The sequence below is a fragment of the Apus apus genome, chromosome 12, assembly GCF_020740795.1.
Source record: "Apus apus isolate bApuApu2 chromosome 12, bApuApu2.pri.cur, whole genome shotgun sequence".
Classification (NCBI taxonomy): Eukaryota; Metazoa; Chordata; class Aves; order Apodiformes; family Apodidae; genus Apus; species Apus apus.
Window position 1 is genome coordinate 11,703,157 of NC_067293.1, and position 19,080 is coordinate 11,722,236.

The following is a 19,080-nucleotide window of genomic DNA, read 5'->3' on the forward strand; positions in this document are numbered from 1 at the left end:
TCAAGAACTTTACAGCAATTAACTTACAGTTCCTCAACTTAATTAGGAGGTTATGTAAATTTCTGAGCAGTGATGCAATGTTAGCTCAGTATTTTATACCAGAGGACACTTACTTCCTGTGAAGTTGTAACAATTGATGTGCAATCAATTAGTCAGTATTGGTAATGAAGGGGAAAGAGGAAGGTATGAAAGAATTAGAAAAATAAATAATTAAAATAAAATAATATAGCCACACACCATTTCTTGGCAATACTTAATGTTTACTGGAATATTTTCCTATTATTGTCTGAGAAGAAGGTGAGGATAGGTTACCATTATGATTTGAAAATGTACTTGTCTTGATATGGTATCATAATATGATGTTATAGTAAGTATTCAGCAAAAGTAAGTGTTTATACATAAACGAAGGAGCTGGTATTGTTTATCTCATTCATTAATGCTCTTCTCCAGGAAGACAGGGATTCAAATTCTGTTGTCAGGCATGGGCAGTTCTTAATCTCTTTCAGACCAGTTGTGAAGCATTTTTTTTTTTTTTTTTAAATAATCTTATGCTAACAACTCATTAGAAATGGTGTTCCAGAACTTGTGAAATTGAGAAGATGAATATGTCAGCAAAATTCAGAATTCATGCCTCTTAATCCTCAAAGAGGTATTAGAAATAGGCCTGGGCTTAATGTAGAAAATGAAAATAGCTGCAAAACCAAAAGATTTCAGCATAGAAAACAGGTTAGATACAAAGATAGTTCATTACCTCCATCAGCAAAGTCTTATTTAGTTGTTAAATCTTTCAAGCGTTGTTTTTCTGCCCTTAATTTTCTGAGGCCAAGAGGTCAGCAAGATGAATTATATGAAAATATAATATATCCATCACTTCTGTTCTTACAGTAGTTTGTACATAGTACTAGTGTTGTGCCTGAACATTAGGATGCACAAAGTAGGAGGTGAAGAGATGAAACATGCTACAACAATCAAGATCGCTTCAAAGGGAAGCCAACAGTAGCTGTTGGTAAAGGTTTCTTCTACTCAATTTCTGTTTTCTTTTTCTTCAGCTGAGACTGTTTCACCTCAGAACAATAAAGGCTCTGGGCTCTGAGCCAAAAAATATTTGGAACTGGAAATTATCCTGCAGATTTTCTTTGCATAAAAGCAAAAGTCCTGCTTTTAAATGACCTAAGACTGAAATGAAATCGCAAAATAAAAGGGGAATTACATCCATGGTGCACTTGGGCAGACAAAGCTGGGTAATATAAAGGATACTGAGTTCTACAAATGAGTCTGTTTTGATGAGGTGTCTAATTTCTGCCTGTCATGCCAACCCATGTTAAAATAAAATATTTTTAATGAGTGGGAAGAACTAGTTTAGATGTATCATTGCAGGGATGAAGTGTCGATCAAATGAGCTATTTAACTGCCTAAACAGTTTTTGTGGTTGATGAGATTCAGAGAATTTGTTGCCATCCTGCCATGGAGTTGAATAATCTAGAACCAGTGCTACTCATTTTCAGCCAGACTTGGTTTTGGCTTCTTGCATAACTTCTGGAGGAAGAAGGGCAATATTCTTTCTTCCCCAGTGATGAAAGTGCAGCGTCATTGAGAGATAAGTATTTCAATTTTAATTAAAAAAAAAAAAAAAAAGTATATTTTAAACCAAAGGTACAGTGGAAACGTTTGTAGTTTCTTTGACAAATATCCAGTGGGGATAGGGGTGTTTTTATGTGCAGTACAATATTAACTTAGTGTGTGGTGCAGTGGAGGGGGAAATCTATGAAGAAATTAATGCTAAGCTCTTTCTTCACATAAAGAGTGAGCTTATTGAAAATTACTTGAAAACTTCTATTAAAAAAAAACCAACAAAACAAACCACATCTTTTTAGGACTGAGGATATGATTGGACCAATAATACTGCTCTAAGTGTGGTGTAAACGGTATCCTAAAAGGGGAACATGAAGTCTATGAGAGTGTTGCAAACCTATTCTTGCTTGCACAGCAGGAAAAAAATTCAACATTCAATTTAGGGGACCAAGCATTATATTTTCAAGACATTAATCCTTTTAAGTATTTTAGCACCCACATTGATGGTATTGTAAATGTAAAGGAAATCATCTAAAGTTTCTGATTCAGCAGTGTAAGAGGGAGGATTCACTCAGTAGCCAATTACAACACTACTCCTGATTTCTTTAAAAGTTTTGTGAAGGAGACTTTGAACAGTATCCAGAGCATGGTTGTTGAGAAGCTAATGTGTAAATGTTGTCTCCCTGTGTAAGAGCATGAAAATACTTGCAGCATTGCTTTAGTGATGTGAAAGGAAAAAATCATGCCTTGCAATGTCAAAAGCAATTGTATTGAAACCAATTTGTTTTTCTCTTCCATACTCTTTAAAGTATACATTTTTAAACTTTTCAGTTAAATTCCAGTTAAATTGTGTATGGTTTTCTATATTCTGTCTCTTCCAAACCTTGAGTTAAAGGGACATTCATCTTCGTCATTTAGGAGTGAGTATGAAGAACCTTTGATTACAGAAATTCAGTAAAATTTTATAGGAATGACAGAAGATAATGATATTGGGTTACATAAGTAAAGTAGAAGTTTAATGAGTTATTCTGTTTTTAACAGGTAGCAGTATTCTAAACCTAAGATGTTTTTCAATAATCTTGTTCACTGTTTAATGTATTTTGTTGGGCAACATGTACAGCAGTGAAGGCAAAATTTCCTATAAATATATATACATTTTAAAAAATGTAAGTATTTAAATTTACGCTTCTGTGTGCATCTTTCTCTTATCTACATAATTTTTGTGTCTATCTCCTACATTCCAAAACCTTACTTCCTGCATATCTTGTGATTTTTAAAGCACTTCAGAAGACTCAGATTTAGGAGATATGATAAAACTGCAATTTAATAGAATTTGATACGTTAAGGATTGTACAAAAATATTTGAGAAAAGCAAGGCTATATATTTGGAATATAGTACGATTTATTCCCAAATTGGTACATTTAGAAGGTGTGTGAGACTGTTGTGGGAAGGTCAACAGTCCTTTCGGTACTCCTAAATGCTATCTGGTGGACATAAAATTAATCACTTAAATGGAAGATGTGTGTAATCACAGCTCAGAAACATATTTGATTATCAAGTATGCCGCTTGATTTTTAGATCTGCATAATACAAGTCTTTCTTTTTTCAACTGCAAAATAACTTGTGATACTTCCTCTTAAAACTGAGTGCTAAGGAGGAAATTCGTCATAATGTCAAAAGGGCCATTAAAGCACTGAAAGCACCAGTATTTCTTGGTACCAAGCCTTATTTCTTGCAGAAGAGTGCGTTTTATGGCTAGGAAGATGATAGCAGCTCAAGGGGCGTAAATACAAAGTGAAAGCTCTTGAGAGGTCATCAGTTCTTTACACTGGGCCTGGGATGCTCCAGAGCTATTAGTTTGCCTTTCAAAAAAACCATGACTGTCTTACATAGTTTAAGCTGCCTTTGGTTCCAAAACCCAGCAATTTTTTTCTTAATTATTATAATTCATTTTTAAGCAATTATTTTGTTGTGTTTAAAAAACACTGTCAATTTAAGTTTAGAGGCTTTAACTGATACTATAATTAATGTCATAATTATTTATTGAATTGACAAAAAGCTTTTCTGGGACAATTTTAACGCTGTCATTTCATAACTGCTTGAATTTACTAAAAATAAACACATCTAGATGAGAAATTGAGAAATATTAGTGTGAGGCAATGCAAGGATTCTTATTCAGAAATAACAGCAATTTTTAATTTAGTATAAAAAAAAGAAAAGCAAATGTGTCTTAAGGGTGTGAACCACAGTTTTCCTTGAAGAGATTAGTGTTCCGCCCCTTAAATTTAGAGGAGGGTTGGCCAGTGCCTGCTTTTTCTCAAGCTGAGCATGTGCATGCTTCAGTTAAGGTGATAGGGATCACAGTAATATGTCCTGCTACCAATGAATGTTCTAGATGAGGAGTTGGAGTTTAAAGGTCTAAGCTAAACCTGTGTTTTGAAGTTGCTAGAATTTGGAAATACCTACTGTGCTTCAGGATAGAATGCATACTTTGGTAATTCTTTCCTTTATTCTGTATGTTCTTAGGAGTAAAGAATATAAAAAGTGGAGAACTGACAAGGAATCTTATTTTCTAAAAAGGAGTAAGAGTTGCAGGATTGTAAGTTCTAGATGAAAAAGGTTAACTTTCTCTTAAGTATGTACACTAAGGAGTATTTATCTAAAGGCTATTAGAGAAATAAATAGGTAATTAGCTATTGGTTGGTTTTGATGAGATCATAATAGATTTAAAGCAAATATACATCAAAATGTAACATAAATAATTTGAGGAACATGTTATGGGGAGACAGCTCTTTTTTAGTTTTGTTTTTCTTTTCTCTTTAGTGGGTGTTGTGTTGGTTTTGTTTTTGTGTTTTATTTTTTTTGAGAATGGATCTGTTGTTTCAGTGTACTTTCCAGCATTGTAATCTATCAGTGTTGGCTGTAATATATTTTTATAATGGATTTTTTAACCTATTTAGCAGTTTTACACAGAATTCCATGTAGGTTCTTTACTAGCAGCTTAAACTGATGTTTCAGGAATAGCTTACCTGAAGCCTTTAGGAATTTGTGGAGTAGTGGACTAAATCAAATAGCAGTAACCAAATTGAGCACCTTACACATTCCAGGAGCTGACATAACTTTCATTTAATGATTTGTTCTAAAAGACCCTTCTGTGTTGTCTCCCTTGTTCTGCTGTAAATGTTTACACTCCTGGTCACAGATGATGATCAGCCAGGTGAACTGTAGCAATTTGAAGCATTGATGTTCACTGAGAACAAGTCCTGTACGATGAACTTGAAACCTGTGGGGAGTGTAATGGGACTCATGTTTCCCACGTCACTTCCTCAGGGCTGTAGATAGATCTAGTAAGGCTTTACGTTTATTCAGATTGCAAAGTAATTAGTGTCAAGTGAAGTAAATTATTTATATTTTAATACTTAGGTATTTATTGAATTGTCAGCTTAAATTATCCGGATTATGAAGTTTTATGCCTTAGGTTTTTTGTGGATAGTGTTAATGTTTTTGTTTCTTTGACAAAAATTATAATAATAAGCTGTTTGGTATTTATTGTCCTGTGGATTTTAAAGATTACAAATTTCTTTTGTAAAATCCTGTAAGTTGAAGAATTGTGAACTTGACAAGAAAAAGGTATTGGTTACTTCAGGCAGAGTAGACCAGGACTCCTCTGCGATGGTTTTGCTTCTGTAGGAAACTGATATGAAACTTAAAGCTTGGGGGAAAAAAGTAATAAAAATGAATGGTATGCATATGCACATGAGGGTCCTATTATGAACTCATGCCAACTCCCACAGTGCGACTGACAGATAGAAATGCGAGCTAATCTGAATTCAGTGTAAATTTTCTTTGAAAATAGGACTTCTGCATTCTATTTTATTCAGCCTTTTTTGTTCTTTTACCCCCAGGTAAGTTTTTGATCATCAGGGTTTGCTAAAGCAGTAAGCTTGGAATGGGGAAGGAAGTAACCTGCTACTAGTGAAGGGCTGGTGCAGATAGTGATTAGAGAAAAAGGAAGAAAAATAACCTCAGTAACACTTTTTTCTGAAATACTAATTCCTAAGATGTGATAACTAATGCTACTGCACACATAGAAGGACCTGACTCTTGTGTTAATAATTAATCCTAAAACAAGAGAAATCTAGAAATCTTTCACCTTAGACCATAAAAGGGAAGCAGGTGAGTACAGATTTGTTCAGTAAACAAACTAAGCCTGTGAAAGGGGACACACATATTCATTTGGACACTCTAGATTATTTACAAGACATTAGATTGTACAGGATAGAAATGGTTCAACTTGCTACACTTCTTTAACCCCCAGGTAGATCAGGGAGACTGGAAGGTTAGAAGGAGGGCCTGGCAGCTTATGTTCCGTTTCCTGTAGTACTACTTAGTACTCTGCCAGCAATATTGCTTCGAATTATGCATATTCTAGATTAACAGTTCCACAGGACATGTTAATTAACCTCTGAACCTGTCTGACAGCTGAGCTAAAGCAGCTGTGATTTTTAAGCGAAAATTTTACGTATATTCAACTCTTCTTTTTCTTCTTTTCTTCTTTTTTATTTTTTTTCTTTTTTCTCCTTTTTTTTTGTTCTTTTTTTTTTTTAAGCTCCTTCCAACTTTGGGTGAATCCAGTTTCCATTATATTTTCACATTGTTCTGAGTATTTAAAATAGAAATTAAAATCTAAGCTCTTGAAGTTTTAATTTTGAAATAGTATATTAGAACAATCCATTTATGATATGGTTAAGTGATCATGACTGGAATGTTTGGAAAGAAAGATTTGTTTCCAGTCTGCTGCAATGAGATACTAAATCGAACAGGCAGCTCAGGGATAGGCAAGCTGCTGTTTTGAAAGGTAAAAGAAATCTGTGCAGAATATGTGAGATGCAGGGTTTTATTTGTTGTGTGCTTAGCTGTGTCCTGCCAGAAACATCTCTTCTCATGCATCTGTAAGTGTTCCCATTGATGCTATAAGTGCTGCCTGTGTTAAGTTTAATCTGGAATTGTTAGACTTGTTCTTTTCTTCTCTTTCTACCTTTTGAATTGCCTTCTTTTGTCTTTTTGGTTTGTTTCTGATCAAACATGCTGATCTTTGTGTTATGCTTGTTTCTGTCTCAGCAGGACTAAGACTGGTATAAGAAAAACCTTTCTTGACAAATTTTGACTCCACTCTCTCTCTCAGTGTGCTCACTGAAAAATGGCATCAGTAAAATACTTCTGTAGGGAGCTCTTAGGTCTAATTTTTGTTTGAGGTTTAGAATGCTTTGCATCAACAGACTTCTCCACCCCGCCTTCAAAAAAGTAATCCATAACAATTGTACTGTAAGGCACTGCTGGGTTAAAAACCCCATAATTATACAACACCACCAAAAACATTTTCCTTTTTTACAGTTTTCAATCTAGCAATACAGTTAAACAGAAAATAGGAAACCAGATATGTTTGATGGTCTGTGCTCTTTTTTTCCACCTCTTCATATTGATGCATATATCCAGTGCTGGTCTAGATGTGCAAACTCTTAAAGAGGTTATTTGAATAAAATCCTTTCCATATGAACTTAAAACGATCGAATAATGGAAACCTCTGACATCTCCAGATTATTGTGATAATTGCAGCACGTCATGCTTGAAATGCAAGAAGTGAGAATATTATTTGGATTAATACAGTGTATAGAGATTAGGTAATTTGATTGTATTAAAGACAAGTCAGATTAAAGTGAATATCTCTTTTTTATGACGTTGCTTTCTTTTGTGGATTTTGGAGTGTTTGTTTCAGAACTGGGTTTTTTCTCCACTCTTCTGAAAATTTGGGTACCTATTCTGTCATATTTTGGCACTAGGAAAACAGATATAATCAATCAAAAACCTAACTCGCTTCAAAATGTCAGCTGATTTTGGCAGATATTTAGCCTTTTTCAGCTGATATTTAGCCTTTTTTCATGCGTATAGTTTGGCTTTTAATTAGAGACATTATTAAAATGTCAAGGAGTAATGTTTTTTGTAAATTCTGATTCTAAAACTGAATTTATGAGAAATAATCTGGTTTTTTTCCCAACTACCAAGCTACTTTTTAATTGTCACATTTTGCTTGTTTGGCTCTACTTTCATTTAGTGATTGAAGAGTGAGGGAACTTAACAGAGATTTGAGGATAGCCAGTGTAACACTGTGTGTACCTACCTCTTGCTGTCTACCAAAGACATTTTCTGAATAAACTAATGCCGTGTTGCCTTCTGACTGTCTTCCAAATAGTCCTTTTACATACAGTCTCTTCTACCTCCTGCGTTGACACAAATGAGTAACACAATCAGATTTAAGAAAATAATGATCTCTAAAGTTTACTGAACTTGAAAGGTATTTCTCAGGAACTCCATCACATACTGAATTGACAGGGTTGCACTCATTTCTTAGAAAATTTTAAAAAACTCATTACTACAGGTGGGAAAAATACCCTCCCTTTCCTTCTGCCTTTCAGTCTGTCCCAGACCTGTAAATATAATTTGTCGCTTTCTCTTCTTATTGTTGCTTGGTTGGAAGAAGTAAATGTAAAAGAGAGTGATTTGCAGCACAGTCCTGTGTTAGTTCAGAGCAACCATGAGTTCATTCTCTTTAAGATCTTTTCTCACTGAAGGAATAGTTAAGCAGTGCAATCCTGTAAACTACAGTCTCCAAATTATAACAGCCCTGCTGATCCATCACATGTTGTGGTGTGACCTTTGTATTTGGGCTTACGCAGAGGAGTGCTGGCCATGCAATTATTCATGACAGAAGTATTTCTCATGGGAGTGGGCAATGGTATTTATGGTCATGAAGAGCAATCATGGAGTATATTGACAGAACTTCTGACTTTTGCTTTCATCTGGGTCCTCAAGGTTGAAATGAACTTCAGTTTGAACATTGACTGGTGTTCTGAGTTTCTTTGCAATTTATTGCCTGAGAACAACTCTAGAGTCTTCTGGTCCTGTGCTGGCAAAGGTGACTCAGACGTCTTGAGTCACAATAATGTCCCCAACTAGGACTTGTTATCTATACATTTCCTCAAGGCCTTTCATGATTTTTACCCTCTCTTTCTGTCACTCTTACTAACCTGTAGTCTTTTACAGTTTGAAGAGTTTAATGTGTTAAATCAATCCAAGTTCTGCACTTTATGATCATTCTTAGTGACTTCTGTAACCTTTTTCTAAATCTTTTTTTTTGGGGGAGAGAGAGTTTAAAGGGGAAGAGAATTATCAGAACTGTGCCTAGAATTCAATCTATCAGACAGTGTATACTTTATAACTTAGTTTTTCCTCCTGAAATAGTTACTCTTGTATGGTTTAGATTTCCATTTAATTCTTTAGTCCTTTTTTTTTTTAATTTGTAATGTGAAAATGTAACAGGGAACAGATCTGACAGAATAAAGAGGAACGTTGAAGTAATTTTTTAGTATTCCTTCCAAATAGAAGTTCAGCTTTTCTGCCTGGAACAAGGAGAAGCCTGCTTCACTGGACTTTAAAATGTGTTCTGCACTGTTTACTCTAGAGCTCACGGTGTGTGAAGGCAGGCAAACATTTGTGCTAGCCTGAGTGCGTAAAACCCTGGGAGTTCCAGCAGGAAAATAGAAGCTGAGAACTCTTCACAGCCATGCCGCTAATTTAATATGACATTGTTTGGTTTATAGCTGTTTCCTCCTGCAAGGCAAGGGATTTTATTTCCAGTATGACAGTGAAATGTAATGTGATTCTGGGATAAGTATATGGACACTTGTGTTAGAGCTTGTGAGCTTGTGTACTGTGAATGTCTGTGAACTAGATATTTTAAGGCTGCTAATTACTCTGAGCTGAATGATGACACTTTTTATAACCTTTGAATCTACTCTGTGGTGTAGCTCTCTGGAAATTAGATACAAGGTGTCTTGTAAAACATCCCTTTTAAGAAGCTGAAGTTTATTTACCACAGAAAGTATATACATATTTAGAGAGAAAGTGCTTGCTGTTAAAGTGCTTAAGCTGAAACATCTTAAGATCTCTTCCATTATTCTAAAATTTTAACATAAACATTCTAGTTATTATTTCTCTGCTGTTACACAAAATGGAAGTCAGGCTTATTTTCTGAAAGATCCCTCATAACAGAAGGACTTGCATGGTACAAATATTAAATATTTAGTTTTGCCTCATCTGTTCCTGAAGCTGTTTCTTGCAGTAGAGTTGACAGAAGAAGCTGTGAATCTTGTTCTCTGCCAATCTCCATGGTAGTGAAGTATTTTAGATTGGTATGTGTACCTCAGTCTTTGTAACAATGCTATCCTTTAAAAATACTAGTGATTTTTTTATCCTCAATGGTGAGATTCAGACAGTGTAGATGTGTATTGTAGTTTTTGCTCTACTGTGTGGTAGTTGGAGCACTCTGCAGTGTCAGAAAAAGAAAGTACTGGTGTGATTTAGACATATTTCTGGGTTGGTTATTTTGTGCAATATAAAGATAAAATGTCAATCTGTTTAAGAAAAAGAAAAACGTTCTATATTGGAAGATATGCCTCAAAAGTAACATATAAATTCTGTCAGATTTCTGAATTTCAAGAAATAATAAAATAATCTGAATTTAAAACTCTGGATGAACTAGTGAGACTCTAACTATCATACCTCCTTTTGCTAATGTACAATATGGAAAGTTTAAACAGTTTTTCTAATGTATGGAAGTAGCATGGGGGAAAAGTTATGAGACACCTGTAGAAGGTATTTATGGTCTCCAAAGAAGGTAAAATGTAGTCCACAATTCAAGGAACTTTCATTAGTAAACAAAGTTTATTGCAAGAATATGATGTAACAGTGAAGCATGAAGTGTTAGCCACATGATACATAGACCTCTCAGAAGGATTTTTTTGGCATACACTGTTTTTCTTAGCATAAAGAAGCATGAATTAGTGGGTTGTCATCATGCATCTGTTATTGTCTCACCTGCCCTGATGAATTGAGATTACTTGCTTTTTAAATACATCACTTCAGAGAAACTCTGGTTTTTAACAGTATTCACTAAGAAAATGTCTTGGGGTACATTTGGTTAAATTTAATTGCTGCCTCTTTCTTGCTGTGCCTTTAGTAGTGTTCTGTATGACTTAAGAAAAGCTATTTGTGTGTGTTTTCATGTTCTAAACTTACTGAGACGGACTTGAATTAAACATACAAGTAGGTGGATCAGAGAAATAAATGGCTGTGTGTTAAGAATTTGAAGTGGAAATAAAATATTTGGAATTTGTACATTTATTCGTATGGTAACAACATCAAGGCCTTATACAGAATGGCTTAGTAGTACGATCCAGGCTTCAACAGTTCTACTGTTGCTGCAGCAAGTACACAATCTGGTAGTAATTGATTTGAATATACATCAGAGGCTTCTTCTCATCCCTGCAGCACTTTAAAGAAACATGTTTGAGAATTGTCTAATATGACTTGTCCACAAAGCAGACATACTTTGCAAATGTTCTCACTTGATTTAGTGATGATTTGTTTTGTAGGTTGGCAGTGGAATAATCTATTGTGAGTTTATTTTAAAAAGAGCAGTCAAAAGCACAATCCATTTTTTTTCTCTAATATTTACCAGATATTAGGCCAAGGTATCTTCTTTGCAGTTGTGGGCAATATAAAAAACTAGGATTTTTATCACTGAACACTTATGTAGTAATTTCTTTGTATCTAGATTAGCACTTGCTGACACAAAGTATTTTAAGTTGCTGTGAGAGATTTTGGACAGCAGTAGCAAAATATTATGATTATCCTCCAAATTTAGATGGGGCATTGTTGCAAATCAACAATACTTTAGTATATAAAAATTTAAATTGGATTCTATTTATGGTAGGAGTATGTATGGCCTGTAAAGAAAAACACAGATGTTGCTCCAGTTGTTTTTAGTTACTTTTGATTATGTGAAACAGCTAGCTAATAATTGATGAAATTTTAACAGTACTTTAAAAATACTTTAGATACATTCATTGCCACACCTAATAAATATGACCGCTGAGCTTATGCATAGAGCAGATACTGGGTTAGCCTTATTTTGGGAAGTATTAAGAGTCTTTTAGTGATGGCCTTCTTGCATGGCCATCAAGAGCTTTTAGAGCTGGGTCCTGCACTTCTAAAGTGAAGGTATTGCCATTGTCAGTGGTTGGTTTTTAGCACAGCAAGGATCTTGACTGAAGGCTGAGAGAGTCACTCTGGTAAAATAATAGTTAATACAGTAATCTGCTTTATGAGTGACCTTTTATAATGACAGTATCAAACAGGCTACAGTTTTACTTGTTTCTCAGGCACTGGCAGAAGCTAATCCTAGATGCTGCTCATGCTGCTTAAATCCTTTTGTATGTAGGTACTGTGAGACCTTTTAATTTGTTCAAGATTTTTAGTCTTTTCTACACCTGACGTAAAATAGTTCTGGTTAGAAACTATTTCTGACATACAGAACTGGGAAAGAAAGATAAAGAAATTTGAGTCCAAAAGAGATTATATCATTAACTTAAATTTGTTTCTAACATTTCAGATTTTTCTTCTTGCCTGTCCTCCGTGTCGGGTTGCAATGATTCTCTTCAGGTAATGTCTGTTCCTTAATATATTTCTGTCTACTTGCATACTGTATTTTAGAAGTTAATCAGAGCTTAGTGATAAAATATTAAGGTATATATCCAGTTGGAAAGGCATCTTGGTTGGATTGAAAAATGACACCTTGAAAAGGGTCAGGGGCTTAAATCATGGGTGTTGAGCCGCATTCGTTTGGTTCTTTTGTACTGGTGGTTTTGATCTCGCTTAGCAGCATGAATTAGCTCAGTAACAGAATGCAGGCATTTTTCTACAGGTTAACGTATGGGTTTGTGTAATTTATGTCATGGCCTGGTGCCTTTTGAATTAGTAACTGGGCTTCATTGCAGGCCACACATGTAGTAGGGTCTAATTTTAAAATTTTGGCCATATCTTAAATAGTGAGAGCAAATTCTTGCTGAGTTGGGCATTTCTCAGAGTATGCAGTCTGTTCTAAAATACTGCATATTGTTACTATCTTAGGAACCACAAGAGTTTCTAATATGCAGGGTGATCTCTTGGACCAGTGCAGTTGAGTCCAGTAAGCAGCTAAGGGGTGTAACTAGTCATATGGTCTTGAAGGTCTTTTCCAACCTTAATGTTTCTATGAGTCTATTTTGTAGGGAGGGTCACAGGGCTTCCCAGGCGGGTGGTCGTCAGAAATGGCTATGGTTGCCACCGGCACAGTTAATGCAGCTCTCATTTGCCATAATCTAGGCAGTGGCTGGAAGAGTGATGCTGAGAACAAGCCTCATTAATTATTTTTTAACTGCTACTGTCTGCCTGCAGCTTTTTCCTGATGTTCCTTATTTGGCAGGGAGTAGGCTGAATGCAGCCTGTTAGCATCCCTGTCTCGGGGAGTTTGAAAAGTGTGTCCAGGAAATCCTGTATTTACCATGCATGTTCAAAAGGCTGGATGCAGAGAGGAGCCAACAATATTTGTTGTTTTTCAGAATGAGCCTTTCTGTTTTCTAACACCCTGACAGCATATAAATTACATTTGAAAAACTGTTTTGAAATTGTAATGCCTCACCCCCTTAAATTACTTTTAAATTCCTAATAGTTTGTGACAGGCATTGGGCGCGGAGAGCTTACTCTTTTTTTGTGTTTTATGTAAACTAGACAGAAACAATACTGGTACTATTTTTTAGTTCTTGTGATGCAAGAGTGGTTCAGAAAAAGATGGCTGAAAGCTATATAAAATACAGTATTATAATACTACTTTCCTACCTTATTCTTTGCTTAGGGCTTGCTGTTGCATTTTGAAAAATGTAATTCTTCTTTTATTGAAGGGAATTCTTCCAAATTCCTGAAATTTTTCTTTGAAGCTGTATATTTATAGACAGGAGTAAAATTCTTTATCAAATACACTATTTTAAGCTCTGCAAGACAAATGAACAACAGAATTCCAACTACTTTTAGCAGCTTGCATCATGAACAGAATAAACACCAACAGGCAGTCCAGGCTTTTTAGGAATTCAAAGCTCATTGTAGAAAGCAGTCCTACTTTTAGGAAATTCTTTGTGTTTTTAAAAAGAGGTTTTTGTCCGCATTATTGCATTTAACGGTATCTGGTTATTGCATTTTACAATGGGTGTATTCAAATTCAAGCCAAAAGAATTTTCTTAAATCTCTTGCTGTCTTTTATTGAAGTGATACTACATAAAGTGTGTGAAAGCATTGCATTTTATTTCCATTTGTGAAAAATAACATCACGTTTCTTTTCTAAGGTTGCAGATGCATATGCTGAATGGGGCCCTCTTGGCATTGCTGTTTCCTGTAGTAAATACACGCCTGGTAAGTGTACTGTACATTTCCTCCTCCTTTTTTATTTATTTCTAAAAGGTGGCCATGTGCTTGTTAATTTTTTGTCAGGTGACTTACCTGCAAAAGTCTGTTGTTCCAGTTATTTAAAAATCTGTTTTAAGGTAGAGATAACTTAAATTAATGAAATAGCTTAAATTAAATAACTTAAATATGTTTATGGTGTCTAGATAAAGTACTCATATCTATACCCATACAGCACATGAATTAAGGATATTATTAACACAATTGCTGTGGACTTCAGACTCCATAACAAGTCTTGCTAGTGATTGTCCTTTTGGAAATCTTGACTGTCTCAATGAAATTTATGTGTAAAATTCTGCATCTGTATTGAACTTAATGAGTGATATGCTATGTTGATTGGTCACACTGGTAGCTAGGAAACCTGAAAACTGACAATTCTATTGCCAGCTTGTAAATGTTTTGGGGTTTTTTTCTCCTCTAAGTGTATAAAAATTTGCACTGAGGCACAGTTTAGTTACTAAAGAGAGGATCATGCATCCATAGGCTTTTGCATGTTAAAAATAACCTTCTATAAAGCATAACACACAGATGCACAGGAAGTTGAATAATATTTTTCAGATTTCAGTGGATTTAGTAGCATATGAACACTAGAGATCTTTCAAGGCTTTTGTTGCCCTTCCTAATCTGGAACTACATCTATTCTTTTCTATATTATAACAGCTTATGTGCAGTTTGTAATTATGTGCAAATATGATACTGCTGAAGGGATATCAAATGAATAAAACAAGTGTTGTTTCCTCATAAGAAGAACTCTTTACTTTGTATTTCAAACTAACTAGTTTTTTAAATAAATAAAAAACTAGCATTAAAAAAATGTTTTTATTGGTAACCTTTTAAAGATAAAATACTTGATAAATCATTAGCTTGTATTTTCTCTGACATTATCATAGATCTCATTTATGTTAGGGCAGTGGTGATTAAACAGGAAAAATACAGACTACTTATAAAATTATCTCCTTAATTAGAGTTAATGTCCAAGAGCAAATATTTTTGGAATATGTACAATTTAGGATATTTTTTGTCTAACAGCTGCTTGCTAGTCTCTTTTTTTTTTCAGTGTTTCTTGTGGCACAGGATAATGTGGGTGATGTTTTATAGCACTGCTGCTTTGACCCAGATTCACTAATGGTAGACATTCTGGACTGTAACTGTCATTGAAGTTGTTTTCACTGACATTGTCCTGAAAGCAATAAATATCTCTTCAAACTTGGTAGGAAGTCCAGGGAAGCATAATAATATTGTCCATGCTGTCTGCCCTGGTTTGTAGTATCTAAGTGAAAACCTTTGATTTGGTCAAGAGTTGTTGTGTCTTTATGCGTCAGCTTCTTAATTTCGGTTTTATGTTTTTTTAAGACATGTATTTTAGTGTGTACATGCTTTTTTTACACTTACTGTCTGTAAACAGTTGTAATATACTGCACGTGGCACAAAAAACATGAAAAACTGGCCACGTAACCCAACCATTAACTCAGAAGTGAAGAGGGAGATGTTGTCTGGGGTGGAGAGCTCTGAGGTCAGTGGGAAGTGGAAAGCAGGAGAGTATTGCCTCCCATCACTTTGAGAGATTGTACCAAAGGGGTATACTGCTGTCAACAGCAAGATGCCTTACTGTTACCTTTCATAGTATGAAATGTATTTTATCCCTATGAGTTTATGTAGCTGGATTTTGCCTTGGAGGTGGTTTTCATTGTCTTCAGCTGACATCTTAAACCTCTCTCTCATGTAGATTGCCTAGTAGTTACCTTCCAGGCAGCATGTGGCTACTATTGAGCTGCAGTGTCTCTTTGGAGAAGCCTGCTAATTTACCAAGTTCAGCAGTAGGCACGTATGTGCAAGCTAGCAAATTGTGTATCATTACAGAGATGAAGGCAGTGAGATGTAGGAGAAAATATTAAATATACGGTTTTATTTGTATATATCAATAATCTGAAAGGGGCAAGAGGCAGGAGACAGAATAAAAGACAATCATTACTTCACTTGCTGATGGATGTTTGTTTAGGAACTAGTAGGCAGGTAACAGGATTTTGGTTCTAACGTGTGTTCAAAGTGATTTTCAGAACACTTCTTACAACATTTCATGGCGCAGTCCATTTGTTGCACATATTTTTGCTACCAATTAATGTTGCTTAATACATTGTAGGAATTTTTCTTGTGTATATGATTCGATGCTAAATTATCCTGAAAAAGAAAGTTTGAGACTTAGCATAAACAGACATTTTCCATTTTCTTGTTATAATTTTTTAAGAACCTCAGTTATTTTGAAACCATTCTTACATATTTGGCCATTGCCAGTGGAAGTGGAGAGTTGCAATATTAATTGAAACTACAGTAGAAAGTTTCTACCTTCTGTTGTTTTAACCATTCAGTGACAATATATTCATTAAAAATCATGTTGGACTGTAATGGGTACTGGGATAGTGTTCCAAAAAATGCAGGATGAGGTCAGTATATTCTGTCCAAGAAATTATTTTCCTGCTTGGGCATGATGTTGAGGTGCCAACAATGAACCAGTCTTGAGTAACAAATGATTTCTTACCAGTTAATATTTGTGAGTTCCTATTATCCTTTCAGAAATAAAGGATATTTTAATTTTCTCTTGTAATTTCTTATGATGCAAATAATTCTTGGTCAGCATTAATAATTCACATGGAACACAGGCTAATCTTTTATGACCTTTAAGTAGAGAAGAAGATGCTAAAGGAATAAGATTGTCAGGTTCCCAAGTGGGAGCCTGGATGTTAAGATGTTAGAAGATATACAAAAGTAGAAAGATTTCTTCTTACTCTGTATGTGTATTATATGGAATGCATTGTAGGTCCTGATAACCTAGCTATGCGAGTACGTTGATTTAACTGCTTCAAAGACTCCATGTATTTGGGGAGTAATTATTTTTGTTTGAACTTTCATATTGCATTAGTCAAATTTTAAAGGAAACTCGTCACTGGTTTTGAAGTGGTGTTTTGGTTTTTTTTATTGGTTAGTTGTTTGTTTTGCAAGCTGATGTCTTGAAAATGTTGATGTAGATAAAGTAAAAAACAGGGCATGTCCCAGAGGTGTTGGACTTGCTGTCTCTGCTTGCACAGCTGAGATGGTGCACTTTTAATGTTTCCAGAAGCTGCTATGTTCTATTATTAGGACTATTTGGCTCGAGAGGTATGCATTCTAAATTTGTTTTAGGAGCAGAATCATACTCTGAGCAGTACTTAACAGTGCACTCTGTGTGGTGCCTCTGCTCATTGCCTACTGCATTTCTGTTGACTGTTATAGTAATAATTCACTGTACTAAATAGTTTGCCTGAAATGCTTGGGCCTACACAGCAAAATGGAATAGGTCATGGTAGTACATTGTCATATCTAAACTGGCTTAATCGGTCTGGCACAAGGAGAAAATAATGGAACAGTTGCACGTTTGGGGCTGTTGAGAGATTGTGCTTCAGTTGCTGGTAGATGCTAAAGCCAAGGTTTCTTCATCTTTTGCCAGTTATCTATGCTGTGTGCATTAAAATGGCATGGATACGTAAGTGAAGTCTACAATTACATTTCTATTTGGAAATGTGAATGTACCTTCTGCTGGTGGTGATAAGCAGTTCTACTATCTGTAGAGGCACTGGAAAAATACTGTTTCTGAAATTAAAATAACAGAATCGTAGAATGGTTATGTTTGGAAGCGACCTTAAACATCACCAGGTTCCAACCTCCCCGCTATGAGCAGGCACACCTCACACTAGAGCAGGCTGCGCAAGGCCTCATCCAACCTGGCCTTGAACACCTGCAGGGTGGGGGCATCCACAACCTCCCTGGGCAACCTATTCTAGTGCTTTACTATTCTCACGGTTAATAATTTCTTCCTAATTAAATGTCCTAAGGTACATCTGCCCTCTTTCAGTTAATAAAACCATTATGCCATGTCCTATCACTACACTTTCTGGTGAAAAGTCTCTCCCCATCTTTTCTATAGGCTCAGATTAGGTATTGGAAGGTCACTATAAGGTCTCTCTGGAGCCTTCTTTTCTCCAGGCTGAACAGCCCCAACTCTCTCAGCCTGTCTTCATAGCAAAGGTGTTCAAGCCCTCTAATCATCTTCGTGGCCCTTCTGTGGACCTGCTCCAACAGCTCCATGTCCTTCCTGTGCTGAGGGCTCCAGAGCTGTATGCAGCATTCCAGGAGGGGTCTCACTAGTGAAGAGTAGGGGGGCAGAATCACCTCCCTGGCCCTGCTGGCCACACTTCTTTTGATGCAGCCCAGGATGCCGTTGGCCCTCTGGGCTCCAGCACATGCTGGCAGCTCATGTCAAGCTGCTCACTATTTTGGTACTTTCCCAAAGGCCTGTAGCATGCGTCCAGGGAATGTGGCATTTCGAATCTGCAGCATACCAGGCTGATATCAGGGATAAAAGCACATGTAGCTGCTTTGAGCCAAACTCTTCCTGGAGGAGCAAAACACCATTTATTTTCTATCAGAAACTTCATTACAAAATATAAGAAGTGAATAGTCAGAATATTTAATTCCAGAGTAGTTTGTTAGTATGTTTTGATCCTGAATGTTAGAGGAATTGTGTATGTCAGTATTAGTGTGTTTTGAAACATATATGATATTATACCAGTGTTAATAACCTATGAATCAGTGAAACAGATTTGTTTTGTCACAAATAAGAATCTTTAAAGGAGAACAACTTCCTTATTGTCTTGAGTAACGGAGTGGCCTGTCTTCTGTATTCATTTACACTGTTAAGGGAGCCTAGAATATAAGTGAGTAGAAGAAATAGCTAGTTTGTGGTTTTGACTTGTATCATTAGTTGTTTTAAGATTCTGAGCACGGGAAAGAAGTTTAAATGCAGGAAGAGTGATGCTGGCAGCTGGTAAGAGAGGGAGGAGTTTAACAAAAAAAAAGCAATCCCAGCTAGTCAATAAATTGACAATTAATATATAGAGTTCAGATGAGTCTATCTTGGTATCAAATATCCAGTTATTGTGAATCTTTATGCTTTCTGGGGACAGATGTGGTTGAAGAAATGTACCATGAACATCATTGTTTTGCTACTAGGGAAATACTGCTCTTCAGAATGGTGGCAGAGTTTCCACAGTGGCATCTGACAGGAAAGGACAAGTCTCTTG

The 19,080-nt window shown here is 35.7% G+C and overlaps 2 protein-coding genes across 3 annotated transcripts in view; one reads left to right on the forward strand and one right to left on the reverse strand.

Annotated features, from left to right (window-relative positions):
* Nucleotides 1-19,080, forward strand: part of TMEM164 (transmembrane protein 164) — a 33,816-nt gene that overhangs the window by 2,569 nt on the left and 12,167 nt on the right. For both annotated transcript variants that reach the window (XM_051630665.1, XM_051630664.1), the window contains exons 3-4: nucleotides 12,084-12,133; nucleotides 13,849-13,915. In XM_051630665.1, the coding sequence (XP_051486625.1) occupies nucleotides 12,084-12,133; nucleotides 13,849-13,915 (117 nt within the window). The remainder of the gene's footprint in view (nucleotides 1-12,083; nucleotides 12,134-13,848; nucleotides 13,916-19,080) is intronic.
* Nucleotides 15,846-19,080, reverse strand: part of AMMECR1 (AMMECR nuclear protein 1) — a 119,198-nt gene continuing 115,963 nt past the window's right edge. Inside the window, exon 9 of the mRNA XM_051630658.1 lies at nucleotides 15,846-16,144. Coding sequence (XP_051486618.1) covers nucleotides 16,135-16,144 — 10 coding nt within the window. The 3' untranslated portion in view covers nucleotides 15,846-16,134. The remainder of the gene's footprint in view (nucleotides 16,145-19,080) is intronic.